The sequence below is a fragment of the Panthera onca genome, chromosome D2 (assembly GCF_046562875.1).
Source record: "Panthera onca isolate mPanOnc1 chromosome D2, mPanOnc1 haplotype 2, whole genome shotgun sequence".
NCBI classification, from domain to species: Eukaryota; Metazoa; Chordata; class Mammalia; order Carnivora; family Felidae; genus Panthera; species Panthera onca.
In genome coordinates, this window is record NC_138349.1 from 56,636,672 (window position 1) to 56,649,916 (window position 13,245).

Consider the following 13,245-nt stretch of genomic DNA (forward strand, 5'->3'; position numbering starts at 1 on the left):
CGCCGGTCACTCTCCCCACGCTCACCTTCCAGGACAGCTTCTCCCGCTGCGTCGCGCAGGTGGCCCGAACCCATGAGGGCGGGGAAAGGGACGGGGTCAGTCTGGGCAGCCAATCAGGGCTCGGCCCCAAGCCCAGCCAATCGGGCCCGACAAGTTGAGGCCTAGCCAATCAGGCCCGACAAGGAAGAACTGAGTCAGTGTTTGCGCCTCTCCCTTCCAGCTTTGGGTGGCGCCGCGGGGGATCAGGGGTCCCGGCCGGGCTCCTCGCTCGCTTCCCACGTTCCCCTGGAAACCCCGTGTGCACAGTCCTAGAGGACATGGCGCGGCAGTGGGGGCCGTCCATGAGGGCGGCCGAGCGGGCGGGCTGCGTGGTGAGCGCTTCCCGGGCCGGGCAGCCCGAGGCCGGCTCGTGGAGCTGCAGCGGTGTGATCCTGAGCCGCTGCCCGGACCTGGTGCTGTGCCACGGGGGCATTTTCACCCCCTTCCTGCGGGCCGGGAGCGGGGCGCTGAGCGCGACCGGCGCCGCCTTCCTGCCCGGCGACAGTTGCGGCGACGACCTGCGCCTGCACGTGCAGCGGGGTCCAGCAGCCTCGAGCCCCTCAGGCCGCGCGGAGCGGGGCCGCCCGGGGCTGTGCACGCCCCAGTGCGCGGGCCCAGAGTCAGGCCCTCAGGGCCGACCCCGCGGGCGGCCCCTGCAGCCCCCGCGGCCCGCCGAGCTGCTGCTGCTGCTGAGCTGCCCGGCCTTCCGGGCCCACTTCGCTCGCCTCTTCGGGGGCGAGGCGGCGGAGCAGTGGCGCTTCGCGAGCGCGGCGCCGGAGGACGAGGTGACGGAGGACGAGGAGGAGGATCAGCTGAGAGCGCTGGGCTGGTTCGCGCTGCTGCGCGTGCGGCCCGACTCCGAGGAGGAGGAGGAAGAGGAGGAGGGGGAGCGCGGGCCGGCAGTGGCCGTGGCGCCTCTCGGGGCCGTGCCCAAGGGCGCGCCGCTGCTGGCCTGCGGCTCCCCGTTCGGGGCCTTCTGCCCGGACATCTTTCTCAACACGCTCAGCCGCGGCGTGCTCAGCAACGCGGCCGGCCCGCTGCTGCTCACCGACGCTCGCTGCCTGCCGGGCACCGAGGGCGGCGGCGTGTTCGCGGCGCGGCCCGCGGGGGCGCTGGTAGCGCTGGTGGCCGCGCCCCTCTGCTGGAAGGCCCGCGAGTGGGTGGGCCTCACGCTGCTCTGCGCCGCCGCCCCTCTCCTGCGTGCCGCCAGAGCCGCGCTGGGCAGCCTGTGCCCCGGCACCGATGCCCTGGCAGCCCTCCTGCCGCAGGAGCTGAGCGCCCCATGGGGCCTGACCCTACGAGACCCAGGGCCCCCGTGGGCAGCTGCGGCCGTGCTGGTGGAGTGCGGCACCGTCTGGGGCTCTGGAGTGGCCGTGGCGCCCCGCCTCGTGGTGACCTGCCGGCATGTGGCCCCTCGGGAAGCGGCCAGGGTCCTGGTGCGCGTCACGCCCCCCAAGTAAGGCCCTGCAAGGTTGCCCCACCTCTGCCCCCTCAGCAGGTCTCAGAGCGGAACTCTGAAGATTAGGGAGGCCTTCTGGCATCACGATGATGCTTTGATGGTGTAGTGTGGGTAGAGACCTGAGTCCCTCCCCTCATCCTTGGTATTCAGAACCCTAGCCTAGGGGGTTCTGGGCCTCCTTCCTGGCGGGGGGGAGGGGGGGTGGCGCGCAGTGAATGGGGCTTGGGCAAGATGCCGAGCAACTCTGCATTGGGGAACTGTGGGAAGTCACAGCGTCTCTGACTAGGCATCTTTTAGTACCCTGTCCCCTCGGTCCCCCGCCCCCCCCCTCCCGTCCCCCTCCCGCCCAGCCTGTTTTCTTTCTGAAATCTGACTGCTCTTAGAGCAGGCACACAGCACTGGCTCCTTGAACGCAGACTTCCTAGCCCTGTTCTTTCTCCCCTGAAAGCGGTAGTGAAGTCCCAGAGGCCCAGGCTGCTGCCTTCCTGGGGTGATGAGAGGGGGCTGTTACTCTTACTTGATTGCTCTCTTAGATCTTAAGCAGATCTTCCCAGCTGGACAAAAATGGCGGGTGTGGGGCTCCACCTAATTAGAATGTGGGAGTGAGGTCAAGCACACAGATGTATTTTGAACAGTCTTTGGGTGATCCTGGCGGCCGGGTTGGGACTTCAGCCGTTTGTTCCTTCTCTGCAGGGAAAAGCACTCTTGCCCTCCTTTACCTCCAGTTGCTCAGCAGCCTTGGCTTCCTGGCTTGTGTTTTCCTAATACCTGTTCTATTTCTGCTGTAGTCCCAGGCACTTAACTTAGGCAGGAGCAGAGCAGTATAGCACCTTGGTGTTAATGCCTGAAGTTCTGTACTTACCTCAGCCTAGCCACGCAGCCCGGGCCTTTCCAGATCCCTCTACCGAATTTCCAGGGTTAACCCAGCCCAGCTTCGCCGTAGGGTCTCCCACTGGTGGCCAACAGGACAGCCGTGACTTTGTAAGGAAGACTGATAATGAGGACTTCCCTGTATGTGTGGTGCCCCATCCTCTGCCCCGTCTTCACCACACACATACTCTTGCTTCTAGGGAACCCACCAGGTCCCCTGGAAGCTATCCCTGCAGAGTATGTAGTGGGGAGCCCCTGTGTGAACCTGGGCAAGTCAGTCTAAGCTGCCTTTCCGTGAATCGACATGTGAAGTCTTGGAACAGAGCCCGGCCCACAGTAAGAGCTGCAGATGTGCTAGCATTTATGTGTGTAAACGGGGACACAGGACTGGCAGCATTGTTTGCCTCAAGTGAGGCAGTGAAGGAGAACACTGGGAATGTTTGCCCTGGCTTCTGCCACCTATTGTGTGACCTTGAGAAAGTTACTCAACCTCTCTGGCCCTCAAATGCACCATTTAAAATGGCGATGATAAAAAAAAAAAAAAAAAAAAAAATGGCGATGATCGCAGCGCCTAGCTCTGAGGGCTGCTGGGAGAACTAAAGGAGATGATGTGCCCAGAGCATTCACAGCAGCCCTGGCCTGCAGTGCTCTCCAGGTGTCAGGTGTTCAGGAAACCCGGTGAAGTGCAGGAAGCTAGTGGAGAAGTACGTTACGGTGGGCGATGCACATTTGGAAGTACCACAGGATGGCCAGGTGACGTGCCCACATGTGCCGGCCTGGTACGGTTCGGGGCTGATGCCACATCTTTGGACTCCCAAGTCCGTGTTTTTACCGTCACTCTCATCCCCTTGCTTCCTCCCCGTACTCACGGGTCAGCGTGCGAGCCTGTCATTTTGTTTCCCTTGCTCCCAGGAGTGCTGCCATCTGGGGACAAGTGGTATTTGCCACCCAGGAGACATCGCCCTACGACATAGCGGTGGTGAGCCTGGAGGAGGACCTACCCGATGTCTCCCTGCCGGTGCCTGCCGAGCATTTCCACGAAGGTAAAGGACGAGAGGGCTTCTGGTGTGGGGCGGACCTCAGGAAGCACAGTCAGTGTTGGACATTCTAACCCTCTAGATCGGGGGGCCAGTCCCCCAGGCGGGCCCCCTGCCCCACCCCTGCTGGAGGCGTGGGGCAGGGTGGCGTCAAGCTGGCATGAAATCACCCTGGTTTCAGGGCCTTGGCTGGAGTTGCTCTTGGAGGCTTCTCTGCTTGTGCCCGGCATGCCCCCGGTCCTGGGGGGCAGGGGGAATCCTTGCCGAAGCGTAGGGCACCCCTCTTGCCTGCGGCCCTGCAGCAGTGTCATGTGGAGCGGCTGAGCTTGGGGGCTCCTGCCGGCTGGCCAGAGCGGGGTTGCCCTCTTGAGGCTCCACTGGCGGGGCACGCCGCCTTGGAAGTTCCAGAGGCCTCACTGTGCAGATGCGGCGTGATGGAACAGCAGAGGCCACAAGCTCTCTACGCTGCCGTCTCTTCTGCCACTTGCTAGCCCTGTGTCCTCGGACAGGCAACTGAGTATCCTCTGCCTCAGTTTTCACATCTGTAAAATGGGGATAGTGCTCCCTACTCCCGGGCATTGCGAGGAGTGCGGTGAGATGTGGCCCGTAAAGCATCTAGCCGCATGCCCTGTGCGTTCAGAGCACTCGGTAAAGGCAGTTGGAGGGCAGCCTGGAGCCCTCATCACCGCTCCTTTTTTCACCAAGGCTCCTTAGTCCGAGGAGGAGATGGGTGTTAATTTCACGAGCGTTGACTGAGCACCGGGGTGGGTGCCAGGAACCCTAAAAAGTAACTAACTGGTCCCGCAGGGAAATGAAGGCTGGAGAGTAGTCTGATGCTGAGGACAAGTGGTGAGCAGGTGCTGGGAGATCAGCGGAAGTCCAGTGGGGACCTGGGGCAGACTCCCCGGAGGTAGGAGTATCTTCACAGCAGCCTGAAGGGCAGAGAGGGTTCGGAACTTTGGAGAGGCAGAGACGGCTCCCCAGCTTCACCCTCCTTTCCTCCCTGGCAGGCGAAGCTGTCAGCGTGGTGGGCTTCGGCGTCTTCGGCCAGGCTTGCGGGCCCTCGGTGACCTCGGGCATCCTGTCAGCTGTGGTGCAGGTGGATGACACGCCGGTGATGCTACAGACCACGTGTGCCGTGCATGGCGGCTCCAGCGGGGGACCCCTCTTCTCCACCCGCACAGGAGACCTCCTGGGTAACCAGCTCCTTGGCCCTCTCCCAGCCCCTCCCCTGCCAGAGCCTCAGTCCCATCTAGTGAGGGCCGGGCGTGCAGCCCCCGGGAGCCACCCGCGGCCCGGGAAGATGGTGGGCCTTACGCCCAAGAGGCAGTTAGCCAAGGTTTTCGGGCACTTGTGCTCCTGGGAGTGGAGAGGAGCGGATGCTGAGCAGGGAGGGAAGAGATCTGAGGTCTAGTTCCTTCTCCGCCTTAGGTAAGTCGCTTAATCTTAGTTAATCTATGAAACTCAGGAGTTGGGTTCATCCAAGAGTCACAGGTAAACGAATGGATGAGTGAGTGAAGACGGCCGGGATGGAGGGTCAGGGGTGAACCGGGGTGAACACCACTCGGCTGCAGCACATCGGCGCCTCCTTCCATAGGAATGTGGGCCTAACATTGCTTGATTCTGCAATTTTTTTACTAGCAACGGTAAACCTTTTTGTTTGTTTAATATGGGGTCGTTAGATCTTTTGATTTGGACATATACTGATACGTGGATACGGACATAAGTACAGATACATGTGCAGGCATGAGTTGGCGGGTACGTGTGCGTGTGTGTAAAAAATCTAGCTCTGTCTGCTGAGAGGGGCTAGAAGCAGTGACACCCTAGTTGTGATGACCACACCGAGAACCCAGACCTTGGTTTCTCTAATAAAAGGCGCCACGAACTGACTCACTCCCGGGCTCAGGCAGGGAAGATCCAAGATGAGCCCAGAGCACCTAGTGGTGCTGGAGAGGAAGGAAAGGCTAACAACAGAATGATCGGCACATCAGATGTGTGACGAATGAAGAGCTGACTTGAAGGAGCTCCCAGGAGAACAACTTGAGCTGCAAACCACACAGCGATAGGGTTGGATGGTAACTCAAAGAAAAGAGTGAGTATCTGAGTCCACACTGACATCGATAACTGAATGCATCTTGCAATGGAGACAAGTGACAGCTCTTCCTGACAGAAGAATTCCAGGTGATAAATGTAGAAGAAATGAGGGAAGTAGAAAATCACTGTTAGGACACCACAGAAGGAATTGCTGCGGGCAGGACCCACCGATGAATGGAAAGTAGAAACGAGGATATTTGCCTGATCCTAAAATATTTCGTACAAGAGGGAAAACAGTAAGCCTGCAATAGAGAAACCTGGCAGATACACCACCTTAGCCAAGTGATCAAGGTTAGCGTCTCAAGAAATGCTCTTGGACATCACGCACCTCCTGACAGGGTGCCCTGAGAAGGGCATGGGACGGCATTTTCAATCTTGGAAAACCTTAACTTTAGGAGAAAACATCCGGTAACCCCACATTGAGGGACGTCCTGCAGAATAAGTAACCTGTACTCCTCTAAGTGTCACGGCCACGAAAGATGGGGAAAGACTGAAACTGACCCAGGAGGCATGATAGCTAGACGCTTCTGGGACCCTGGATTAGATCCTGGATAGAAAAAGCATTCGTGGAATCACTGGTGAAATCCAAATGCGTTCTGCACGTCAGTGAACAGCATTGTTCCAAGGTTAATTTCCTGGTTTCGATCGTTGTTTTTTTTGCAGTGACATGAGGAGAAGCTAGATGAAGGGTGTACAGGGACTCCGTACCGTTTTGGCAAGGCTCCTGTAAGCCTAAAAAAGTACATCCGGAAGGGGGCTTGGCTGGCTCCGTCGTCGAGCATGTGACTCTTGATCTTAAGGCCGTGAGTTCAAACCCGCGGAGCCTACTTAAAATTAAAAGCGACGACAACAACAAAACACATCCACATGCACACACATCCACGTGCACTGAGCAGGCCAAACAAAAAACTTGCGTGGGGGTCTGATTCACTTACTCAGTCAGTCAACAAGTATTTGTTGAGTGGCGACCCTGCACCAGGCACTGGGGAGCCTGCCTGAGCAAAGCCCGTGGGGCCGCTACTAGGTGGAGAGAAAGGTCACAAAGGAAGTGCAACATTGTCTGTTAGGTACTGACGGTTAAGGAGAGAGTAAAACGGGGAAGGGGCACTGGGGTGTGGGAGCCAGAGGCCATGAAGGAGGCTGGGTGTCTGTCACTATGAGGGGGGTTCAAGCCCCCGGTGGTCCGAGGGCCTCACTTCCCATCCGTGTGCCCTCTGGCTCATCCCCTCTTTCCTCTTGGACTCCTCAACAGGCATCGTGGCCAGCAACACCCGGGACAATAACACAGGGGCCACCTACCCTCACCTGAACTTCAGCATTCCCATCACGGTGCTCCAGCCAGCCCTGCGGCGGTATGGTCAGACGGGTGACCTGGGCGGCCTCCGGGAGCTGGACAGCGCCACTGAGCCAGTGAGGGTGGTGTGGCGGCTGCAGCGGCCGCTGGCGGAGGCCCCGCGGAGCAAGCTGTGAGCCAGCCCTCTGGAGAGAAGAGCCACCATGTTATGCCACAGGACGAGCTGAGGGTAGCGGCCTCAGGACCCTGCCCGGGCACACCCCAGCTGGGCTGCCTCCCCATCCCCACCCATCGCGTTCGGCTCTGGAGTCTGGACCAAACTTCCCTTCGGCCCCATGGGTCTCCAACCTGGAAGCCTGTTTGGGGGTGCTTTTTGGAGCCCTCACCTCTCTCTGCCCCCTGGCACTAAACTCTGTTATTTCTCCTTCTGGGGAGCCCCGTCCAGCTGCCCAACAGCCCTGGTCCTGAGGGACAGGTGCTGGCTGGAAGGCAGGCCCAGTCCTGGCTCTGCGTCTGTTCCCTGTCTCCTGATGGCCGCTGGCCACCAGGAGCACCTGCTTCCCTGGGGCTGGGGCTTCCTCAGAAAGGCCTGCTCTGAAGACCAAAGACAAGAGGAAAAGAAAATCTTTCTGTTCTACTGCACCTCTAGGTGGAGTCCCTGAAAGTTACGATCTGTGGGTCTTCATATGTTGAGTGTCGCTGACCTCCAGGGACGCTCTGACACAGTGCCTTTACTTTCCAGCCCATAAAATGGGCCTCAGGGATCTCACAGGGGAAAATGTGTCTAGTTGGGGATTGGGAATAAAGAGGACGTATAGGAGAAAATCTCTACTTCTATCTAGCAGGTTCTCTTTTTTTCTTCTATGTTTTGAAAGTTGCCCTGGGAGTAGGAAACCATCAGGCACAGAAATACACCTTTTCTTTCCTCCTTTCTCAGTTGGGGTGTGAGCTCATGGCATACTTTTTTTTAAAATTTAATTTAATTTTTAATTTTTAATTTTTTAAAATTTACATCCAAATTAGTTAGCATCTAGTGCAACAATGATTTCAGGAGTAGCTTCCTTAATGCCCCTCACCCGTTTAGCCCATCCCCCCTCCCACAACCCCTCCAGCAACCCTCAGTTTGTTCTCCCTATTTATGAGTCTCTTCTGTTCTGTCTCCCTCCCTGTTTTTATATTCTTTTTGTTTCTCTTCCCTTATGTTCATCTGTTTTGTCTCTTAAAGTCCTTATATGAGTGAAGTCATATGATTTTTGTCTTTCTCTAACTAATTTCACTTAGCATAATACCCTCCAGTTCCATCCACGTAGTTGCAAATGGCAAGATTTCATTCTTTTGATTGCCGAGTAATACTCCATTGTATATATATATACCACATCTTCTTTATCCATTCATCTGTAGATGGACATTTAGGCTCTTTGCATACTTTGGCTATTGTTGATAGCGCTGCTATAATAACATGGGGTACCTGTGTCCCTTCGAAACAGCACGCCCGTATCCCATGGATAAATGCCTAGTAGCGCAATTGCTGGGTCGTAGGGTAGTTCTATTTTTAGTTTTTTGAGCAACCTCCATACTGTTTTCCAGAGTGGCTGCACCAGCTTGCATTGGCTCATGGCATACTCTTGTGTCGGACTGAGCCTGGCCTCTGGTCCTGACTGGCACCAGTCAGCACTGGGTGGGGCTTGCAGAGCCCGGAAGGTGGGGATCTTGGCCTGGCAGCAAGTGTTTACAGAGTGTCCGGGATGTGTCCAGGCCTGTCCTGGGCCCTGGGGGTGGGTTGGGGAGTTCAAAGTTATCAATGAGACCAAGGCAGCCCCGAGGAGCTAAGACCAACCCTGCAAGTCAAAACATGTACTATGTACCCGGGGCCCTGCACAGGTAGGCGCTCAAAAAATGACTGAAGTCACTGACAGGTTGAATACCTTTTGGGGGATGACTGGGGGGCTAATTCTCAGCAGTGAGAATTGCTGGCAGTGCTTGGCTTCTAACATCTACCTGTGGAGTGCCAACTCTGGGCGGCCTTTATGTGACCACCTCCTGTGATCGTCATTCTCCCCTTCACAGAGTAGGAATGGCCCAGGGGGCAAAGTCAGTCCACAGTAAATTAACGGAGGCAGGGGGTGAGGGCTGAGGTCTGACTTAGCTGAGAGGGGGAGGGAACGATGCATTCCAGTGGGCACCCAGGAGCCCAGTGTTCTGGGGAGACTGGTGTGCCAGCCCATTAGCGTGACGAGCAGGGCAGCTCTGGCCGCTCAGGTGGAAGGCTGTGTCCTCGGGCCCAGGGAGGGGGGGATCAGGCAAAGCCTCATCTAGGTGTCTTAGGAGCCGAACCCCGGAAGGAGGGCAGGAAATGGGGACGGCGTTCCAGGTTGAGAGCAGCGGGAACTGGGATGCAGAAGTGTGAAACCACACGTGTGTTCTGGCAGCGCTGAGTGGAGGGGAGTCCGGAAGGAGCAGGACTGGGGAACCAGCTCCACTGGCCCAGGGGAGGGAGAAGACGGCTGAAGTAGGACTGCCGGGCATGGCGAAGACCAAGCCAGGGCACAGGAGGTGGCACCGACTGCGTGCGGGCCAACGCAGAGAGAGAGAAGAAAGGGCAAACGGTGCCTGAATTCCTGACTAGGACAATAATGAATGGCTAGCAAGGTTAGGGACCAGCTGTTTCCTTGGAGTGTCTGTGGGACCTCATGCAGAGAAGTGCAGCCAGCTGTTGAGTTAGGATAATGTAGTAAAAGCTCCCCGCCCCCCTTGCCATCCCCCAGCTCAGTGGCTTCAGACAGTAGAAGTTTATTGCCCGCGTAAAGCCCAAAGTAGTGTACCTGACTAGGAAGGGAAGGGAGGCTTTTATGCAATAGTGGTCGAGGGACCTAGGCCCCTTCCCTCTGCTGGTTCTGTCACTGATCTGGGACCTCAGAGTCTCCTGTCATGTTCTCTGTAACTGGCGGGTGGATGGGGAAAGAGAGAGAGAGGAGATATTCCTGCTTCTCTTTAAAAAATAATTTTATTTTGGGGGGCGCCTGGGTGGCTCAGCCGGTTAAGCGTCCGACTTCAGCTCAGGTCATGATCTCACGGTCCGTGAGTCCGAGCCCCGCATCGGGCTCTGTGCTGACAGCTCGGAGCCTGGAGCCTGCTTCGGATTCTGTTTCCCTCTCTCTCTGACCCTCCCCCGTTCATACTCTGTCTCTCTCTGTCTCAAAAATAAATACACATTTAAAAAAATAAATAAATATGGGGCGCCTGGGTGGCTCAGTCGGTTAAGCGTCCGACTTCAGCTCAGGTCACGATCTCGCGGTCCGTGAGTTCGAGCCCCGCGTTGGGCCCTGGGCCGATGGCTCAGAGCCTGGAGCCTGCTTCCAATTCTGTGTCTCCCTCTCTCTCTGCCTCTCCCCCGTTCATGCTCTGTCTCTCTCTGTCTCAAAAATAAATAAACGTTAAAAAAAAATTTTATATAAAAATAAATAAATAAAAAAATACTTTTATTTTGAAACAATTTCAACATAAAGTTGCAAGAATCCCCATACACCCTTCACCCAGCCACCCCCTTCCACTTTTGCCAAATGCTCCTGTGATGTTCTTTTTTTTTTTTTGAGAGAGAGAGAGAGAGAGAGAGGAAGAATGCAAGAGGGGGAGGGGTGGGGGGGAGAGAGACAGAATCTTTCCTTTTTTTAAGTCTATTTATTTATTTTGAGAGAGACAGAGACAGCACAAGTGGGGGAAGGGCAGAGGGAGAGAATCCCAAGCAGGCTCCACATGGTCAGCACAGAGCCTGATGTGGGGCTCGAACCCATGAACCGTGAGGCCATGACCTGAGCTGAAACCAAGAGTCAAACGCTTAACGGACTGAGCCACCCAGGTGCTGAGAGAGAGAGCGAGCCCACAGCTCGGAGCCCAATAATGGGAGTGGGAGTCAGGGCTCAATCTCACAACTGTGAGATCACGACCTGAACTGAAATCAAGTGTTGGACACTTAAATGACTGAGCCACCCAGGTGCCCCAGGAACAAAGACTCACTTCTATTACGTAAATAAAAAATAGGTTTAGTGTTCAGAACCTCTGGACAGATGCCAGAAACCTCCTTGACCTGGGGAGGCTCTAGAGGTCACTAGGTGTGTGTGATGACTCAGCATCCTCTCTTTGTTCCCTCTCTTCTTTTTTCTTTAAGTTTATTTAATTTATTTTTGAGAGAGAGAGAGAGAGAGAGAGAGAGAGAGAGAGAGAAAGAGCACGAGTGAGGGAGAAAATCCCAAGCAGGTTCTGCACTGTCAGCACAGAGCCTGATGTGGGGCTTGAACTCGTGAACCGTGAGATCATGATCTAAGCCAAAATCAAGAGTCAGACACGTAACCAATGGAGCCCCCCAGGCACCCCTGTCCTCCCTCTTCTGCCTCCTCTGTACTCAGTCCCTCCTTCCTTGTAAGCTCAGTTTGCTATTGGCCATCCAGACCTTTCTGGCCCTTCTGTCCATGCGCTTTGATCTCTGGCTCTCCTTATCACATGCCCCACTTTCAGATTTCATCAATAAATGCCAGAAAGCAGATTATCCGATTGGGCCCATCATCTTCTCACGCCTTGCTACAGCTGGGGCCGTGTTTTCAGAGCAGCCACGGTCAGGGTGGGTTCATTTAGGCTGGGAGAAGACCTACACTGCTGTCTGGATTGCACCCCAGGCTGCTGTCAGCTGAAGCTGTGGGTGTAGGTGCAGTGAGGGCCTGGGGCCACCAGTGTTTACAGGACAGAGGCAGAGTGGGAGCCTGCAAGGGGGCTGAGAAGAGACCAGCAGAGGCACAGGAAGAAAACCAGGGAGGCTAAGACCTAGCTCACCAGCGTCCCTCTTCCTCCTGGGTATGTGCTAGACTGCATTTCGTGGCCACTCTCACAGGTGTGTCCATGAGTTCCAGCTCAACGGCATGAAAGCAGAAGGGAGGTGCACCACTTCCAGGCCTCGCTAGAACAACCTCTGTGTACTAACCCCTTCCCCTGGTGGGAATGGAGGTGACCCCTAAAAGAGACCTTGGAAGCCTCTTGTTAAAGATGGCCTCTGTCTGTCTGGTCCCTGGATGACCGTGTGCAGCCCATAGGCCTGGTGTTGCTACCCAGGCAAGAAAAGCACTTCTTTTGTATTTGAGCCATTAGATTTGGGGGTCTCTTTGTCACGTAGTAGAAGCTACCCTCGTGAATGTAGTCTGTCCCCAGCTGGAAGCACTATAACCAAGCCACATTTTGGGGGAAAGATGAAGAAACAGATTCCTCCTGTCTTTTGAGGCTTATGAATTCAACTGGAAGCACAGAAGGAGAAGGAAAACACTCACTGGGTTTGCCAGGGTTAAGGGTCGCCTCTTCCTCCAGTGGGGATACGTCGTCTGTTTCTCCCAGCCCCTGGTTGACCCCAGTACCCTGGAGCTCCTCCCAGCCCTGGGGGGCCAGCAGCCAAGTCACCTGTTGTCAGGAAATCTGAGCTCATGACTGAGAGCCAGCAATGCTCCCTTCTCTTAGATTCTGTGACGTGAGACAGTCTGTCCACCATTCCTGCTAATCGTTAAAGTTCCATACTGCCAGTGTTTCTGCGTCCAAACCATACTTTCCTACTACCTCTGGCACTTGCAAATTCAAAGGCAAAAGTCCTTTGTTAGAAGGCAAGGAGCCCCGGTTTTCAGTTCCAAGGCTCCGAGTTCCACAACTGTTGAGTGGGAAGAGAGGAGCGGTGTGGGGTGAGTGGCCCGAGGAAGTGAGTATGGGGTTGCTTTTTGGACTGATGACAATGTCCCTGAGTCAGATAACGGTGACGGTGGCACAGTGTCACATCACTGAACTGTATGCTTGAAAAGAATAGATTTAATGGTATGTGAATTATATCAAGAACCCCCCCCCCCCCACATTTATCTATGCAAACATTAGTTTGCACTCCTAGGGAACCAGGTGCTGGGATAGATACCAGATGCCGGGGACCCAAAGTCCAGCAAAGCAAGGTCTTTGCCCCAGAGAGCAGGTCAGTTGTGACTGTTGCCCTCCTTGGTGTCAGTTTAACCTCAGCCCTACTTTTCTCTAGGAGTGTCAGGAGGGAAAAAAGGAGATAAAAGCTATTTGGAAGTTTGCAAAGCCCATGACAAATGGAAGGCTTAGGACATCCAAGCTGTGGCTCTCTGATGGTTCCCCAAAGGCCAGGATTAGGACATGGCTCAGAGGGCCATGAGCGCTCTGCGTGGTTGCTTTTCTGTGGCCGCAGGGGCTGAGAGACGGAGGTAGAGACTCCCACACCTCTGAATCCCCTCCTTCAGCGCGATTTCAGGTGGCAGGGTGCCAGCCAGGATAGGAGAGAGGCGAGGATTCCAAAGAACTGGGAGGTGCAGCCTGGGCTATGCAGGCTAGTAATGTGAGTCGGGTGCTCATGGGAGGACACCAGTTTCCTTCTCAGCTCAGGATGGTTCTGGGCACCAATGTCTTCTAGGTGG

The 13,245-nt window shown here is 55.8% G+C and overlaps 1 protein-coding gene across 2 annotated transcripts; it reads left to right on the top strand.

Annotated features, from left to right (window-relative positions):
* The first annotated feature begins 152 nt into the window (after positions 1 to 152).
* Positions 153 to 7,624, top strand: TYSND1 (trypsin like peroxisomal matrix peptidase 1). 2 transcript variants are annotated; one of them, XM_060642541.3, is made up of 4 exons: positions 161 to 1,495; positions 3,281 to 3,411; positions 4,416 to 4,601; positions 6,752 to 7,624. In XM_060642541.3, exons 1-4 carry the CDS (start codon positions 318 to 320, stop codon positions 6,967 to 6,969), a joined length of 1,713 nt encoding a protein of 570 aa, XP_060498524.3. In that variant the 5' UTR covers positions 161 to 317; the 3' UTR covers positions 6,970 to 7,624. The 2 variants fall into 2 exon arrangements, with proteins under 2 accessions (XP_060498526.3, XP_060498524.3); XM_060642543.3 differs by lacking the exons at positions 4,416 to 4,601; positions 6,752 to 7,624 and adding an exon at positions 4,213 to 4,382 and having other exon boundaries at positions 153 to 1,495.
* Positions 7,625 to 13,245: the final 5,621 nt, after the last annotated feature.